The sequence below is a fragment of the Lipotes vexillifer genome, unplaced genomic scaffold, assembly GCF_000442215.2.
Source record: "Lipotes vexillifer unplaced genomic scaffold, Lipotes_vexillifer_v1.1 scaffold977, whole genome shotgun sequence".
Taxonomy (NCBI): domain Eukaryota; kingdom Metazoa; phylum Chordata; class Mammalia; order Artiodactyla; family Lipotidae; genus Lipotes; species Lipotes vexillifer.
The window spans coordinates 21,691-41,468 of record NW_006783088.1 but is presented as its reverse complement, the minus strand read 5'-3'; the positions used below and the strand labels follow the sequence as shown (position 1 = coordinate 41,468).

General features: G+C 41.0%; 1 protein-coding gene across 1 annotated transcript in view; it reads left to right on the top strand.

Moving 5' to 3' along the window:
* Window positions 1-17,085: 17,085 nt before the first annotated feature.
* Window positions 17,086-19,778, top strand: part of LOC103070460 (oocyte-secreted protein 2) — a gene marked incomplete at its 3' end in the record, with an annotated part of 9,020 nt that continues 6,327 nt past the window's right edge. Inside the window, exon 1 of the mRNA XM_007455818.1 lies at window positions 17,086-17,149. Coding sequence (XP_007455880.1) covers window positions 17,086-17,149 — 64 coding nt within the window. The remainder of the gene's footprint in view (window positions 17,150-19,778) is intronic.

Genomic DNA, 19,778 nt, shown 5'->3' with positions numbered 1-19,778 from the left:
CCTTACAGTATGATGAGCTATCCTTAAAGGGGAAAGGGGTATTATGGGAAAAAGGAAGGTGCCAGGGGTGAAGGCAGGTGGGGAAACAGGGCATTCCCACCTCAACCATCCAAAGCAGATCATCTAGTGTAGGCCCTTAGCTATTAGCAATGTAGCAGCTAATTGAAATGTTCAGATTTGGAAAGTCAAAGACGCAGCCTCATTACTGATCATCAGTTACCCACCAAGTCTCCTATTACTCTGTAAATACCTGGCTATTCTCCAGAGCAAGCCCAAATCAGAGAAGAAAGGAGTTGCAGTACCAGAAAAACCTTCATCTGGCCAGACCCCAAGGCAACATCCGTTCAGGAAACAGGAAGTTGTGAGAGGTCCAATTGCCTTGTGTTAATATAACTGAAGCCCGTCAGGTGTCTACAATAATCCATCACTTTGGGCAGCCTGGGGAGAGCCTTTACTCTTTATAAGCAAAACCTCCTAAAATTTAGTATTTTATTATTATAGGTACTAACGATTAATAAGGTGAGTAAAATGTATCATTTGAATATTAGCACTGAGCAAAGTTTATAAAGCTATGTGTCTCTCCAAAGAAACAGAACTAACAGGATGCATGTAGTTTTTGTAAGGAATTGGCTCAAATTCATAACATGTGATTGTAGAGGCTGAAAAGCCCTAAGATCTTTAGCTGGCAAGCTGGGGTCACAGGAGAACTGATAATGTACTTCTAATCCAAAGGCCTGCAGGCTTAAGATCCAGAAAGAACCAATGTTTCAGCCTGAGTCTAAAGGCAGGAAAAACCAATATCCCAGCTCAGAGGCAATCAGGCAGAAGCACGCCCTCTCATTCAGCCTTTTTGTTCTGTTCAGGCCTTCAGCTGACGGGATGAGGCCCACCCACCTTAGGCCGACAATCTCCTTTACTCAGTTTACAGATTCAAATGTTACTCTCATCCAGAAACACCCTCACGAATACACCCAGAATAATATTAGACCAAATATTTTTTTTGTGGTACGCGGGCCTCTCACTGCTGTGGCCTCTCCCGTTGCGGAGCACAGGCTCCGGACGCGCAGGCTCAGTGGCCATGGCTCACGGGCCCAGCCGCTTCGCGGCATGTGGGATCCTCCCGGACCAGGGCACGAACCCGTGTCCCCTGCATCGGCAGGCGGACTCTCAGCCACTGTGCCACCAGGGAAGCCCCTCTTTTTTTTTTTAACTTTTTATTTTATATTGGAGTATAGCTGATTAACAATGTTGTGATAGTTTCAGGTGCACAGCAAAGGGTCTCAGCCATACATATGCATGTATCCATTCTCCCCCAAACTCCCCTCCCGTCCATGCTGCCGTATACCATTGAGCAGAGTTCCCTGTGCTATACAGAAGGTCCTTGTTGGTTATCCATTTCAATTATAGCAGTGTGTACATGTTGATCCTAAACTCCCTATTACTTCCCTCCATCCTTCCCCCCTGGTAACCATAAGTTCATTCTCTAAGTCTGTGATAGACCAAGTATCCTGAAACCCTGTGGCCCACTTAAGATATGTTTAACCATCACAAACTGCATGATTATATCAATAACATTGGTCTCTTCTCTAAGGTCAAGATACCTTATCTCTAGAACCTGTATGGCCTGCATGAGGTATTGGAGACAGGTTATTTAAACTGCAGAAGAAAAATTATGAATGTCCTTCCTGAAGTTCTTAGATGAGCAGCCATCAGATCTGTGGTCTCTGGGTAGGTTTATATGGGAGGCGGAACACCAGTTTGAGTCTGTGTTTCACCAAGATGGCTGTAGGGGGAACATGAAAAGATGCTCACATCGCTAATTATTAGAGAAATACAAATCAAAACTATAATGAGGTATCACATCACACCAGTCAGAATGGCCATCATCAAAAAGTCTGAGAATAATAAATACTGGAGAGGGTGTGGGGAAAAAGCAACCCTCCTACACCGTTGGTGGGAATGTAAATTGGTAAAGCCACTGTGGAGAACAGTATGGAGGTTCCTTAAAAAACTAAAAATAGAATTACCATATGATCCAGCAATCCCACTCCTGGGCACATATCTGAAAAAAACAAACACTAATTCGAAAAGATACATGCACCCCAATGTTCATAGCAGCACTCTTCACAATAGCCAAGACAGGGAAGCAACCTAAGTGTCCATCAACAGAGGAATGGATAAAGAAGATATGTGTAGTGGAATAACTGAGGACATGGAAAGGAGACGTGACCCATGAGCCCCCCCCCCAGCAAACGGGGCTGGCGAATAAGCCAGAACTGCAAACAGTCCTGACTGCTTTGAGCCCCGCCCCCCCCGCCCCCCGGCAAACCGGGGGCCTGCGAAGGAGCATTGAGTGCTTTGGGAGCTGATCCATGGGATGTCCTCAGTATAATCAGTATGGTGGGAACACAAGGCAACGTGTATAATCAAAATAATGGTGGGAACTTTGTGCTGCTTTTGCGCTCAGGGACGAAGCACGGCATGTTGCGGTCCGGGGGCCACACGCCTGGAGTCGAGTTCCCCGGTAAATGCGACCCGTGTCCCAACCAAGGACACCCGAGAATCACCAACACCAAGTAGAAAGATTAGGAAAGGATTTATACAAGTACAAGTATAGAAGCTTACACAAACTGTCCGGACAGGGTCCCACTCAGAGAGAAGTGAGTGAGATCCCGACTAACAGTCGGGCGAGGCTTTTATACCCTTCACAGGGCGGGAAGTCCCCAAGGCGGGAGGGAGCTGTTTAATTTTGAATCAGCCAATCAGGAACCCGGTTCTTCCCGCCCCAAGCAAGCGAGCAAGTTCCCCCTTTACAGAAGCCAAAATGTGCTGTTAGCCCTGAAGCTGTTCTTCCGTTTCTTTCGTTCACAGGCATGTTTTCAAGAAAGCCCATTATTGCTTGTATAATTAATAAAAACATAGGTTGCTGCTTTGGCATTTCTGAAGTGTTAAGAAAATAAGTCTTAAAATGTTAACATAGATAATGCTTTAATAAAAGCTACCACAGCAGGACAGACGGCGCTGTTTTGCCTGAGCGAGCGGCAGCCCTCTACTGCTGTGCTTCTGCACAATTCATCTCGTGTGATGAGCTTACTTTCGGCCCTGTCATAAGATAAACTACAACAGATGTGGTATATATACGCAATGGGATATTTCTCAGCCATAAAAAAGAATGAAATATTGCCATTTGCAGCAATGTGGATTGACCTAGAGAACATCATACTAAGTGAAGTAAGTCAAAGACAAATATTATATGATATCACTTATATGTGGAATCTACAAAAAACAATACAAATGAACTTACTTACAAAACAGAAACAGACTCACAGACATAGAAAACAAACTAATGGTTACCAAAGAGGAAGGGGAGGTGGAAGGATGAATTAGAAGTATGGCATTAGTACATACACATTACTATATGTAAAATAGATAAACAAGGTCCTACTGTAAAGCACAGGGAACTAGATTCAATGTCTTGTAATAACCGATAACAGAAAGGAATCTGAAGCTGTACACCTGAAACTAACATACTATTGTAAACCAAATGTAGTTTAAAAAAAAAAGATAGACGCAGCCATCTTTCTTTAAATCCAGAGCTTCCTACAGGGAAGCTCTGGATTTAAAGGAAGGACTGGACTAAGGGGGAGCTAAGAAAACTTACATAGTATTGTTCTCGATGGGAGAAGAGGCAGTTAGATAAGGGAGAATAGTTGATAACGTGAACTAATGTAATTTAGTGAGAAGGGGTGAATGGATGAACCACAAGCAGGAAGGGAGGACAGATAGGACAAGGATGACTTAATGAGAGCAAATGGGAGATAAGAGGAGAGACCAGTTAAATGTGAGAAGCCTCAGACTATATTTTTGAGAGAAGAGATAACAGTGTGAGCTCATCAGTTATCCAACAATGCTGACTGGAACCAATGAGAAGATAATATCTAGGGCTAATTGGAGCCACCCATTCTCAGCTTTTAGGAAAGAACAATCAGACTTAGCCTGGAAGCCCAATGTCTCATGGTCATCAAAACACCACCCTTTCAAACTACTATTAGCCAAAGTCCACTCATTCCTGGCACTTTCCCAGAACATGTCTACCTCAGAAAAACAAGTAGAAGGTCACTCCCCAAGGGCCTGCATTATGCTAGGTCACAGGTTAAGAACACCTTAGGTGATCAGAAGTTGAGAGGAGCTGGGAAGCCTGAAGTGGGTTTATACCTAATAACACACTTAGATGCATATGATGACCCATTACTCTGGAGAACAAAGAGAAAGTCCTTGACACACTTATAACTCCACCCTCCTGAGGTATGAAGTGCAGGATGTTATTGTGTCAAATCAAATGGAAGCATTTTGTGAGTCATCTTTAGGACTTTTGAAGTGCCAGGGAGGGTGTTGTCCACAGGCTAACCCTCAGTACTATTACAGGGTGGTTCCCAAAGTGGGGTCCCCAGGGTAGCAGCACCAGCACCACCCAGGAACTTGCTAGAAATGCATATTCTTAGTCCCACTCTGGGAGTGGAAGCCCAATATTCAGTGTTTTTAACAGGCTCCCCAGGTGATCCTGATGCATGATAAAGTTCAAGAGCCACTTTACTTTGTAGGGGACAACCCACGTGGGATGGTTTTAGGAGTGCCAAGCCTTCTGGTCGAAATGCTGAGATCCTAATTATTCGCTGTTAGAGTTAATTTTTCAGCTTTGAAGTCAGCTATCCATCTGGGAAAGACGAGAGGAGTAGCTTCATCTAATTCCCACTTTAGACAAAATCAAACTAGGTAGAGTTACATTTCCAGAAGAGATTTCAAGGGTGGAGTTAAGCACACATTGTTATCATTGGCCAGTGCAAGGCCTCTCTTGATTTAACTGATTTAATCCATCAATCCCTCCGCCACCATAGGCGACTCTTCTAATGTATTTAATGACTACCTTTTGAGTCCAATGTGAAATGTGTGCTTTTATCCCCACCCCATCTAAACTTTCACATGTTTCATATCTTTTCATTTTTAAATTTTTCCTTCTTAGCACTAAACACATACGATATATTTTACCTCTCTATTTTGTTTGTTTTTTCTTACTAGGGTATAAGGTCAAAAAGGGAAGAGATTTTTGTTTTTAAAATTCATGTATTCTTTAGGCGTGAAACAATATTTTCCTCATAGTAACCTCTCGGTATATACTGGTTAACTGAATGAATGGTATTGTGGCAGTGTAACTAAAGTACCAAATCACTGATGATTCTATTTCAAGTACAGTTTTGTATAGACTTGACTTCTAGGCTGAGGTCAATTGACAGTGTGGGATAGACTTGCAGTGGGCCTCTTCAAATATGCATGTGCTAGAAAATATGATTTTTGTATCTATCTGTCTATTCATTCATCCCTACACTTTTATTGGTGGGAGGAGGTTTATTTTGGAATCTTGGCTTGTATGCATGATTTCTGCAGCTTTTGGGGGGTTTGGACTGCTCCCTGAATGGCTTTGTTTACTAAAACATTGCTAAGAGCAGTAAAACTAAAAGATGATTAGAAGAAAAGGTGGAAAGGGGAGGTGCATAGTTAGCTGGTCAAGTATCAGGAACTCTGGCACTGGGAGCACAGGCAGGGTTAGGTGGGGGTCTCTTTAGGTGTGTTGCCGATGTTACAGATGCAGACTCAGCCGGCCAGTTTCTTAATACCTGAGCCCTATGTAGGGAAGTTTTCAGGGTCTTGGTCTTGCCCTAGGCAGACTGAGATCCAGGTGCCCTGTACCCTCACCGAGAAACTAAGCTGCTTCTTGTAGAAATGACAGTGGAAAGGACCTGGGCTCTTCAGAGAGTGGGTTTTCTTGGCTTGAAATCAGGCCAATTAGACATGCAAATTGAAAACATCTATTATTAGTAATGTCTGCACAGAAAATATGTGGGGCTTACAAGGGCAGGGTTGACTAAGCAGTTAAGAACTCATCCAGGTCCATGACCAGAAGCTCAATGGGCAGTTTGGACTTTGGAAAAACTCTGTCCTGTATCTGGGGATATTTCCCCTTCTCCACCATGTTATACCAAAGAAAGTGACTGTGGTTGAATCATCACCACAGAGCATACGATTGAGATTCCTCTGATGGTAACATGGCTTTGAAATTTTAAAAGGTGATATACATCTCGAAAAGGCATCAGTAGGCATGATCATAATTTTCAGAATTTTCTGTGCAAGTAGCCACTTGACACAGAATCTTTGGGACCAAGAATGGGAGGGTTGTTGATATTGCTTGTATTGGGGGATGTGTCATAGTATGACCAAGTGACTGTTGGAGGAACACATGGACAGAGACAAAATCCAACCCTCTGAGCTTGTATTATAGAATAATTTGGCGGGGGGATCTAAGTAGACATGCGGTTCACTCATGCTTCTGAGCTCTCTCTGCTTTTAGTGGATTTCAATTTCTATTCACTCTCTTCCAAGCAAGCTTAACTGGCCATATTCCTGCATGCAACTAGCACCAGTTTTCAACACCTGGGTGCTAAATAGCTATTGAGAACAATGTTGGTAATAACCTTTCCCCCAGCTCCCACCTTTCTGGTAACTCAGCCCAGCAGCTTACAATGCTACATGAGAAATCCAATAAATAACAGATATACCGTAAAGTATGCCAAGTTTTATTCATGGACTTGTAGCCACTTTGAAAGTTAAAAACACAAATGGCCTTTTTCAAAGGCATCATGGTTATAATTGATTAAAACCAATTAAAAATATGTAAATATATAAAAATAAAATGCCACATGACATTGTTAAACTGGGTTACTTCTGTGGTGCTCTTGGATGTCCAAGAGCACAGATTCTGCAGTTCGTAGAGGATTGGAGGAGTCACGTTCCTCGGAAGGGAGTAGTTGTGTCCATAAAAAGGTGTTGACTGTGGGCTTCCCTGGTGGCACAGCGGTTGAGAGTCCGCCTGCCGATGTAGGGGACACGGGTTCGTGCCCCGGTCCGGGAAGATCCCACATGCCACGAGCAACTAAGCCCATGCACCACAACAACTGAGCCTGCGCTCTGGAACCCGCGAGCCACAACTACTGAGGCCATGTGCCACAACTACTGAAGCCCACGCTCCTGGAGCCTGTGCTCTGCAACAAGAGAAGCCAGCGCAATGAGAAGCCTGCGCACCGCAACGCTTGCCGCAACTAGAGAAAGCCCGCACACAGCAATGAAGACCCAAGGCAGCCAAAAATTAATTAATTAATTAATTAATTAAAAAAAGAATAACACATTATCCTGTTCTGTTCAACAACCTCCGCCCCTCACCACCCCTCATCCTTGGCTGTGGGCTAATAAATTATGGACATGTCTCAAAGTTTATTAATAGGTTTCCAAAGAGCTAATAAAGTCCTATTCCTTTTACTCAAAAGACTACATCAGTCAGGTGGGAAGCTGAGAGAAGAGAGCTTACTAACAAACAAAGAATGGCAGAGGATAGTGATGTAAAACAGTGGTTTTCGAGTCATTCTACCTATAATTAAATCTAGGGCTTTCCAGCTGTGTGACATTAGCAACTCATTTAACGTGCCTGTGACCAATTTTCTCAAAGATTAAATAGGGGCGATATTAGTGACTCATGCCTAGGGTTGATAATGACGATTAAAATGCCTGAACTTCTGGGGCTTCCCTGGTGGCGCAGTGGTTGAGAGTCCGCCTGCCGATGCAGGGGAAACGGGTTCGTGCCCCGGTCCGGGAAGATTCCCACATGCCGCGGAGCGGCTGGGCCCGTGAGCCATGGCCACTGGGCCTGCGCGTCCGGAGCCTGTGCTCCACAACGGGAGAGGCCACAGCAGTGAGAGGCCCGCCTACCACACACCCAAAAAAAAAAAAAAAAAAAAAAACCCTAAAAAAATGCCTGAACTTCTTGTAAACTTGTGGTTGGCACATAGTAAATGTTCAGTAAATGGGATTATTGTCATTAGCAAGGGCTAAACAGCATGTTTTGCTCAAAAGCTGTTGCCTGAAAGAATCTGTGCTTAGCAAACTTTCTACTTCTGTGTAATTCCAATTGGCTTATAAGAAATTGTATACTTACTGCTCAAACTATAGAATTTTCTTTTTAAAAATGGGCTGTTAGGTGCTATATATATATATATATTTTTTTCGGTACATGGGCCTCTCACTGTTGCGGCCTCTCCCGTTGCGGAGCACAGGCTCTGGACGCGCAGGCCCAGCGGCCATGGCTCACGGGCCCAGCCGCTCTGCTGCATGTGGGATCTTCCTGGACTGGGGCACGAACCCATGTCCCCTGCATCGGCAGGTGGACTCTCAACCACTGTGCCACCAGGGAAGCCCTAGAATACATATTAGACAGTAGTATCAATATTTAATTTCTTGACTGTAATAATTATGTTGTGTTATGTAGCTGAGTATCCTTGTTCTTAGGAGATTCAGGTTCAAGTATTTAAGAATGAATGTCATGGTATCTGCACCATACTTGCAACTGTTCATAAGAATTATATATGTAAATATACAAAATTATACACCCAGGATATAAGAGCAAATACAGCAAAATATTAACAATTGGTGAATCTAAGTAAATGGTATATTGGTATTCATTGTAAATGCTTTCAACTTTTCTGCAGGTTTGAAACTTGAACAAAATGGTGGGGGAAGTGTTATCGAATAGGCCCACAGATGCCTCCATAGATGCAGAGAAGACTTGGTTCTTTGGACATTGTTTACCTGCACTTTTCATTTAATCAGAACCTGTGATCTCCAGTAATACAGTGATTAGGAGAAAATACAGCACTCTCGAGGAAAGAACCATTCAAGCTGCATTAAGTGATGTGTCAGCTGCGTGTGGCAAGTCTATTGCATTTTCCTGTTTACTTAATGGGCCTTACCCTGCATCACAGGAGATGAGGGCCTCTGTGCTCTTAGCAAATGTTCCTCCTTATCTCTTTGATTTGGTCTCTGCATGGGGTCTCTTACCAGGTATGAATAAGAGAGAATACAGAAGAGCAGTTGTGATTTAAGTGGTATGATGACCTTTTAAAAAATCGTGTAAGTAGTTCCCTTTATGGCTTTCCGAAATGGGCTTTACCCTGATTGTAAACTGTGTTTCCAATCAGATTCATGGTTTTATCATTGCGTGGATGCCATCTTGACCTTCCCTTCTGACCACCTAACATGCTGATCCCAATATATTATTTTCATATTTTATGAACAAGTCAGAGGCATCTTAAACCTTAGGTGGGAGAGATTTCTGGGCTTCAGGACTGAGAAGACATTGGCTTTCTTAACTCTGGTTATATGGTGATTAAAGGTTGGAACAAATAGTAAAGGGAACGAACAGCTGCATTTGATTGGATTCTGATGACTTAGCCTCCACACACTCAGGCTCTGTACAGATTGAGATTTTTCTGCCATTTATTTGCCAAATTTCTTTGAGTGAGAGATACTTGAGGTTTCTGTACCTAAGCTGAACCATGTGCTAACATCCCTCCCTCACAGGGATACAGTGAGGCTGGAATAAGATAATTCATTTAAAGCATTTAAACAGTGCCAGTCTACTGAACACCCTCCAAAGGAAGTTGTTTTCACAATTATTTTTATCTATTTAAGAAGGAACCTTAGTTTGCTCCAATATGCCTACCTTCTACTATTGGAGTTAATATTGATTAATATCACCGTTGGTGCATTTTCTCCACCTGGGTTGGCCAAAAAGTTTGTTCGGGTTTTTCCGTAAGCATAATGAACTTTTTGGCCAACTCGATAGAATGTTTTAATTCTGCAAAGAAGAACATCAGTGAATGTGTTCAAGATGCCTTTTTTTCCCCGCTAGGAATCTATAGAGAGATTGCACCTTTGACATCATTAAAACCAGTGCTATGGCATCATTCCCCAGGCTTTCATATCATCTTGACTGATTACAACTAAAAGCTAAGGACTTCCTCCTTCTGATAACCCTCAGAGCTGCATAACTGTGGATACACTTGAACAAATCTTAAATCATGTGTACTCATTTTCCATAAGCAAATTTAGCTGCTCCAGAGGGTGAGTCAATGTATCCATCATATGCTCCCAACCCTATATCATATCTGTGTTTATTTGATATTTTTCTCCTATTTAGGTTTTAACTGCTCTGTTCTATGCCTCCTCCCCCTGGCCCTTAATACATAGACCAGCTTCTTTACTATTACTTTATGAGACCTAAAAACAAGTCCTAGGTGATTCCTTTCTCTTCTCTTTCCTTCCTCACAATTAGTCCAAATGACAATAGATAGGTTTGAGCGAGGTAGGCCTCTGTGCCGGGGGTTTGAAGTAACTTTTGTGACCCCACGTTGGGGGTTGAAGCTCCACTGGTATTAGGATACTGTTCACACAAGGGTATAGGTGAAGGGGCTTGGTTCAGGGTTTTTTTTTTTGCGGTACGCGGCCCTCTCACAGTTGAGGCCTCTCCCGTTGCAGAGCACAGGCCCCGCGTGCACAGGCTCAGCGGCCATGGCTCACGGGCCCAGCCGCTCCGCAGCATGTGGGATCTTCCCGGACCGGGGCACGAACCCGTTTCCCCCGCATTGGCAGGCGGACTCTCAACCACTGCGCCACCAGGGAAGCCCTTGGTTCAGGGTTTTAAAACTCAAGCCACTTCCTAGTTGAGTGAAAAGGACATTTGCTTGGAGGAGCAACATAACCTTGGGTTTCAGAGCACTGGTGGGATGTGAAGAGGTTATCCACATGGGGTGGGATGATCACAGCATAGGGGGGCAGTGTTGGGGCCTGAGTGAGGGGAGTATAGTTTATACATAGTGGGGATGGGGGTGATAGTAGATTGTTTCAGACAGAGATTTTGATCTGAAAATTTCATTTATTTTTTTGTGGGGGGCATTTGTTAAAACTATCTTTATTGCCTAAAATGTTTTTGTCTTTTTTTGAAATAAAAATATCTTTTCACAAATATTACACGACCACATCCTTATTGTAAAACATGCAAACAATGAAGAAATATGCAGAACAAAATATAAAAATCACTCTTTTTTTATGGAAGTATAGTTGATTTACAGTATTGTGTTAGTTTCTGGTATACAGCAAAGTGATTCAGATATACATGTATGTACATATTCTTTTTCATATTCTCTCCCCTCATGAATTATTAGAAGACATTTAATCTAGTTCCCTATGCTCTACAGTAGGACCTAGTTGTTTATCTATATTATATATAGTAGTTTGTATCTGCTAATCCCAAATTCCTCATTTATCCCTCTCCCAAACCCCCTTTCCCCCCTGGTACCCATGAGTTTCTTTTTTTTTAATAGGTCATTTTTTCCTTTATTATAATCCATTCAAGACAGCCCACACATTTTTAGTTAATAATACCAGAATCACAAGACAGGAGGTAACATTGTTTATATAGCAACTGGGCTGGGAATAAGCTAACACAACATTGAAAATCAACTATATTTCAATTAAAAAAACGTTTTTAATTAAAAAAAATAAAAGGAATGACAAAATGCAATGCAAACTTCAAGGTGAGCTTTGGAATTACGTGTTGCCATGAATTGATGTGCCAAGCTTGTTAGTATTCCCAGACCACTTGCTACGTGAGTTTGTTTTCTGTGTGAGTCCGTATTTGTGTCATGTTTTAAGTTCCACATGTAAGTGATAACATATGGTAAAAAATTACTCTTTACCTTCAAATTCCTCTATTTTTCTCCCCTAGATAAAACTCTCTCAACAGTTTGGTGTGAATTCTACAAATGCATCTATCTATTTATCTACACACATTCAAACATTCTGAAAAGCTCATTTATTAAAGATAATGGAAGTCAGACTTCTCACTATTAGAGAAGGGAATTAAAAATATAGAAAAAATCTGAAATGAACCATATAGGTTTGAATTCAAATTGGAGATGTGAATTTGAACTCATGGTTTTCAAGTTATAGAAACAGATATAGAAATCATGTAAATCTAAGCATGCACATACCTTGCACCTTCATCTGCTGCATATTTCTCTGTCTTATTTTGTTTAACTTACTGTGTTTGGGGTCTCCTTTTCACAGGCTGCAGTTTCGTAGTTCCTGTTGTTTTTGGGGTCTGCCCCCAGTGGTGAGGTTGGTTCAGTGGGCTGTGTAGGCTTCCTGGTGGAGGGGACTGGTGTCTGTGTTCTGGTGGGTGGGGCTGGATCTTGTCTTTCTGGTGGACAGGGCAGCGTCCGGTGGCGTGTTTTGGGGTATCTGTGAATTTAGTATGATTTTAGGCAGCCTCTCTGCTAATGGGTGGGGCTGTGTTCCTATCTTGCTAGCTGTTTGGCATGGGGCAACCGGCGCTGGAGTCTGCTGGCCGTTGGGCGGAGCTGGGTCTTAGCGTTGAGATGGAGATCTCTGGGAGAAATCTCGCTGATTGATATTACGTGAAGCTGGGAGGACGCTGGTGGTCCAATGTCCTGAAATCGCCTCTCCCACCCCAGAGGCTCAGGCCTGACACCCGGCCGGAGCACCAAGACCCTGTCAGCCACACGGCATAAGAAGTTCTTCATAAGATCCCCAAGATGATTTCACCTAGTCCTGTGATAACTTCATAGCCACCTCCTGTTGCTACTGCGTGGAGCTTGAGTGTTGTGAGCATTGGCTTCAAATGCCAGAGACGCCAATCATCCCCACCTGAGCAGGTGTCTCCCTAAGCATGCGTATAAACATACGTCTGTTTTTGTAGTTTTATCCACAGACAGGCCATGGGAATAGTGACCCTCCATAACAATGATCACATCTAGCACACACATCTCAGTTCCTAAATACCATGTTCTACTTAAACCAGAGTTCCATGGAGTAACAGCCAACACCAGGGCTGGGGCAGGAGGAGTACAAGTTAAACTGAGAACAACTTTTGGTGCCAAAAATTGGAAAAGTGCTCAAAGAATGCTGCAGAAATGTCAAAATTATATAGGAACTATTTCAAGGGGCTCCTCCTGGTCAAATCTGAAATAATTTGAGCGTAAATATAAATAATGATAGTAATGAGTTATAATCTACATAATAAAATAGGAAATCACAAGTGTATACTAATATAAGCAAGTAAGTTGAAAGATTAATGAGGAACAGGATATTTACAGTTTCAGAGTATCTCCGCATAAAATATAAATCAATTACAAAGTGAGAAAGAGGAACTCTACGGTGAAGAAGCCTGGAGGACAGTCCCTTAATCAAGCGACCAAATGTGCGTCATCAGTAATGGGAAAAATTGAAGTTGAGTACCACTTGATAGGATGCAATAAGAACCGGACACCACTGCTGTGATAATCCTGCAAACCTAATGATGAAGAAATATAAAACACAAATTGAGTGCGATGTACAAATACAAATGTCGAGGTCATGAAAAATCAAGGAAAGATTGAAGAAATGTTGGAGAATAAAGAGATATGACAGCTACACGCACCACAACATGTGAGTCTGAACTGGATTTTATTTTATCATTATTTTTTGCTATAAAGGCCATTAATGAAGCAATTGGAGAAATTTGAAAGAGGTGTGAGGATTAGGGCCAGTAATATGTTAATATTAAGGTTTTGATTTTGATGATACTCAAACTTTTGGTGTCAGGACCTCTGACACCAAATAGTCTTTAAGATATTGAGAATTCCAAAGAAATTTGTTTATGTGGGTTTACTCTATGCAAATTACCATATTAAAAATTAAAGTAAAAATTTAAAATCTTTATTAAATAATTTAAATAGCTGCAATAAACCTGTCATGTGTTAACATAAGTAATAACCATTTTATAAAAAATAATTATTTTCACAAAAATGGAAGAGTAACATTGATTTACATGTTTGCAAGTCTCCAGTCCAGTTTAATAGAAGACCGCTAGATTCTTATATGTCCTTCTACGTTAAGCCTTTGTGATATGTTACTTTGGTTAAAGTATGTGAAAAAAACTTTGCCTCACACAAATATCTATTTGGAAAAGGGAGGAGTATTTTAATACTCCAGATAATTGTGGCTGTTGTTTGATACCACTAATTCTCTACAAAAGGTAGTTCTTCAAGGTTAGTTGCAGTGTGGAAACAGAAAATATATCAATGAACATTTCATACTCAGTTATATTAAAGTCCATTGATCTCTCGTATTTTGAATGAAACGTTTACACATGCATGCTTGTATCACAGTATGCATTGGTTATTTGGAAAATATTGGTTCACTCAGTTATGCAGAACTTCCAAATGTTAACATGTTTCATTATGCAATACAAAAAACAAAAAAATCGCAGTTGCACTCTGAATGTGGGGAATGCAAGTTTTCTAAAATTCTAAATTTTGCTTGTAAACTTGAATTTTATTACTGGATACAAAAATTGTCAGTTGTTTTCTTTGAAGTGCCAGCCAATATTTCATTCTGTTCCTAAAAATATCTGTCAAAAACCCAAGTGCAAATAGTCAATGTTTGTCTTACAGTCGTTCTTGCAGGTAAATATGATGTTCTATGAAAAAAGGTTGTGTTCAGCTCACAAATCAAACAATAAATTGCATAATCTCCACACTTTGATACACAGCAGAAGCGCTTCACTCATACTTTCCATTTTATAATGCAGAATATTAAAAAGACATGTACTCAAGAGTCAATCAACATTTAAGAAAATGAATAATTTTTACTGCTTTGATTCTTTTTTTTTCTTTGCGGTAACTGGGCCTCTCACTATTGGGGCCTCTCCCGTTGAGGAGCACAGGCTCCAGACGCGCAGGCTCAGCGGCCATGGCTCATAGGCCCAGCCGCTCCGCGACATGTGGGACCTTCGCGGACCGGGGCACAAACCCGTGTCCCCTGCATTGGCAGGCGGACTCTCAACCACTGCGCCACCAGGGAAGCCCTACTGCTTTGATTCTTAAGTGAAACTGTCTTCTACTGTATGTGGTGGTGAAGAATACCATGATGACTAACACAGCTTGGTGGCGCTGCCTTTCTTGCTTAGGCAGTGGTGTTGACCCCCATTGTTTTTATACATCTGTGCAAAGGTCAACATGGTGAAAAGGGCATATTATGTCTTAGCATTATTATGAAAATAGTTTTGATCCTGTGGGCCCACAGCATCCAAGGACAACATATTGAGAATCATTGCAGTAGGAGAATGTCCTTATTTGCAGGAAATATACTCTAAAATATTTAGGAATGAGGGAGTATCATATTAGCAAATTATTCCCAAAATGTTCAGGAAAAAATAAGTTATGTATATTTTCAACATTTCTCTAAGTTAGAAATTGCTTAAAAATAAGATATATTATCTCTGCCTTATCTCTATCCATTTTACATTAAAGTTATATTGAAATTCCGTTATTCTTTCACAACAAAATTTGGAATTAAAATTGGAATTTCAGAAAAATGGACTTTGTTCATTCTGTGGCTTTGAGTATTCCCAGGAACATTGCATAAAACCCTGGAATTAACTGTGCCCAAGTTTGAGGAAAATAGTCATGTGTTATATGTTTTTTTTGTACACTTATATTAATTTTGGCTAGACTGTTTACCTTTACCTCTTTTAATATTCAAAACAAACTTATAAGGTAGGTAGTATCATTATCTCCTTTTTACAGAGTATGAACGTGAGTCTTAACTTTGTTAACTTTCCCAAATTTACATAAACTACGAGTGGAGAAATTAGTCTATGATTCTAATTAAGCTCTGAACTAGTAGACACAGGTGCCTTTAGGAAAAAAAATTAGATGCCTATATTGGAATGATTTGAAAGTTAAATGTAAAGTTTATGAATTTTAGATGAAAGAAATGTTAATAGCATCAGGAGAAAGTTTTTAAAAAAAGAAAATGAAAGACAAAATAATAATGTGGACTTATCTTTGTCTTTCTTCAGCTCTCTTTTGCCTTTGTAGTTGGTGACTGGGTTCTCCAGGCCTTCCAGATGCAGGAACTGTGTGAGTCCCCGCTCTGGGGTTTCACTCTCCGTTAGAGGACGTGATGTTGGAAATGAAAGTCCTTTTTGTGACATGTAGGGAAGCCCCGTGCACGTGCTTATTTGAAAGCAGATTGTAACATTGAAAATATAATTCAGATGTCACTAAAGACAATGATAGGCCTTCAACTCAGATTCTTTGAAGTTTATTTACTGTGAGCCTTGATTTCCAAGTTCACTTTAAAAATGTCACGATTGACATTTTAGAAAAAACAAGAAAGACCTTTAGCTGGAACTTTTATTCCAACTATTAAAATGAATTTATGTTGATTATATATACATATGTATATAAAACAAGACAAATATATATATATATATTTACCCTTATGATATTGTGTGTGTGTATATCTTGTGTTATAAGCAAATAATTTTAAGGCTTGACCTGACTAGAGTAACTAGAACAATTTATGGAAGAATTAACAGAGATGAATTTGTGGATTTTCTTGAGGTCAAGAAAGACAGTTTTTCAGGGCTTCCCTGGTGGCACAGTGGTTGAGAGTCTGCCTGCCGATGCAGGGGACGTGTGTTCCTGCCCCGGTCCGCGAAGATCCCACATGCTGCGGAGCGGCAGGGCCCGTGAGCCATGGCCGTTGAGCCTGCGCGTCCGGAGCCTGTGCTCCTCAATGGGAGAGGCCACAAGGGTGAGAGGCCCACGTACAAAAAAAAAAAAAAAAAAAAAAAAAAAAGACGGTTTTTCTTTAGGTCTCTGTCTCAGGGATTAAAGTCACTTTATCATCTCTGCTGCTGATTCTTTCAGAGCCAAACCCATAGAAATTAAGAAATAATAGTCTTTTGATTTCAAATATGTATGATTTAGGTTATTCAGCATATTAGATGACACCTGAAAATTACCTAGTGGAAAGAGTTTTCTATGCTTTAGCTTTTTTTGGAAGTGTGTGCCTTGCCAGCTTCTCAGATGATTTTAACAGGCCTCAGGCACACACAGTTATCAATTAACACTTTTCACCTGATGGGCCTCTTTGAGCATCAGGGTTGGGGTAATCTGGAGAGTCTCAGGTTTTAGTTGGTTGACACTGTGGAAACCACCCCGTGGGTGATCTAACTAAGTAGCAAAATGAAGGCAGCTGAGCATGGGATGCCATATAAAATCACTTAAGCTGTTACCACTTCCTATTTCCCAAGAAATCCTGGGCTGGGGGTCTGCTCACATGGAGGTCTCTATGGCTTCAGAAATCTTGATTCTCCTTGCTGCCTTGATTTGGCCTTGCGCTGAGAACATCAACGGTAAATGAATTAGAGGATGCTTCCTTGGAGGGTTACTCAGAATGACTGCTTTCCATCTTTCCAAGCAGGTGCTCTACTCCCTATAGAGATCTGATCTTACCATTTGCTAGAAAAGAAATACTTTCAGGCCAACTGGACTTGAGTCTTTATATGGAGGACACATTTTAACTTTCTGCCTAAATGTCTGAGATGTTTCTTTCTTCTATGTTATGATCTTCTATCTGAATCCACATTTGCAGAGATTCTTCAGAAATAGTCCTCGGCTCTATGTTTTAGGCTGCCCTTTTGAACTCACTGCCAGTCACCAGTACTTGGTGGTATTGTAAGATATTTGATTGTATCTTTACTGACCTTCCTGCTTCCAGACCCTTCGTATTTCCCCTTGATGATGATACTGCTCTTTTGTTCTTTTTAAAACTCTATCTGACCTTCACTCATGTTAAATTCATCAGCAGTTCTGCAAAGCCAATAGGATAAAGCTAAATCAGTGTCTGGTCTGTCTATAAATTGATTCAATATCTTTTCTATTATACCTGGAGTAGTCTCCATTTTTTTGTGTGTTATCCAGATGCTTCCCAGCTTCAAGGCCAGACTAAATTTCAACTACTCTAAGGCAGCATTTCAATATTTTTGTGTTCTCTAAGTTTTTTTTAAAGTCACTTGATGTTCCTGTTTCCTTCCGTTTGAAGTGGGGTCTGTTTTGGGGAAATGATATGTGAATTTCTTACCCATTTGGCCTATAAGTGCTTTCTGAACAAGGACCACATTTAGTTTCTGGTCTTTCCATTTTACCTAAGATGAATCTTTCAGAATGCCTAGGTTACTGCAGCTCGCCCTGTGGCAGTTAATTATTGGCATTTCAGTAATTTCAATCATTTAATTCCATACGTGTGGAGAAAAGGCTGTGACCTGTGAATCAGAGAAGAATTCCAGTTATCTGGGAGGGGTGTTCAGGCCTGGCTATGGTACATGATGCTTGGGTGCAAGGAAGGTTCTGCCTCAGTTAGTGTATGCACAGCTATGCATGTTCCTCAGGCTTTTTCTCAAACAATTTCTCAGCTACTTGAGACACAAGCTCAGAATGTCAAACTGAAACTTGACCCTAAAACTAGTATGAACAAAAAGTAGTGAAGCCAGAAGCATGGACTTCCTGTGTGTCCACATCCACTTACCCTTTTGAATCTATCTTAATCCAATTGTTGGAACCTTTATTCATTTAGGAAGGATTTCCCTGGTAACCTTATCTAGCCGATGTTAGAACAATATTTTGAACACGTGGAGAGAGGTGATTTGGAGGTTACAATCACTGATGTAGAACACCTGCCTTCTCCAAAGCCTACTTTTTTCTTAAACATCTCCCTATATTTTCTTACTTTCTTGATGATTTATCCTTAAAAACCAAGAACTTCCAGGCTCAAATGTGCTGGAGGTATCTCGCTCATTAATCGTAGAAATATTTCTTCATGCTGGGAAGATTCAGATTTTCCAAAGTGTTTAAGAGAATTCTGGATGTCCTCCAAGGCCTACTAGGTCTCTATGACTGGTTTGGGAACTTTCCTCGTCAAGATTTGAATGACTAGCTATTTTCGTTGTGTGATCTTATTTTATTACATTGCAATGGATATGTAAATGAGCACTGTCACATAGAAAAGAAGAGAGTAAATGACAATTAGCCCCTCTGACACATGACTAGCTTACTTAGAGTCATGTTAGGCTTATTTGTGAGAAGTATGAGATACTAAAATATTGATGGCAGATGGTCATTTTTTAAAAGTTTTATTTTTTTATAATTTTAAAAGGTTATACTCCATTTATAGTTATTACAAAATGTTGGCTATATTCCCCATATTGTACAATATATCCTTGTAGCCTATCTTACACCCAATAGTTTGTACCTTCCACTTGCTCACCCCTATATGCCCCCCTCCCCACCAGTAATCACTAACTTGTTCTCTATATCTGTGGGTCTGTTTCTTTTTTGTTATACTTACTAGTTCATTGTTTTTTTTCTTTTTTTTGTGGTACGGGGGCCGCTCACTGTTGTGGCCTCTCCCATTGTGGAGCACAGGCTCTGGATGCGCAGGCCCAGCGGCCATGGCTCACGGGCCAAGCCACTCCGCGGAATGTGGGATCCTCCCGGACCGGGGCACGAACCTGTGTCCCCTGAATCGGCAGGCAGACTCTCAACCACTGCGCCACCATGGAAGCCCATGGTTCATTGTATTTTTTAGCTTCCACATAAGTGATATCATGCAGTATTTGTCTTTCTCTGTCTGACTTATCTCACTTAGCATAGTGCCCTCCAAGTCGATCCATGTTGCTGCTGCAAATGGCAAGATTTCATTCTTTTTTCTGGCTGAGTGGTATTCTATTGTGTGTGTGTGTGTATATATATATATATATATACCACATCTTCTATATACATTCATCTGCTGATGGATGCTTAGGTTGCTTCCTTATTTTGGCAATTGTAAATAATGCTGCCATGAACATTGAGATGCATGGAGCTTTTCATATTCGTGTCTTTGTTTTTTTCAGCTACATATATCAGATGGTCATTTTTAACGACACTTGTTTATTTCTTCCAATGACCACCTTTTGTCAATTCCTAAACTAAGATTCATCTATA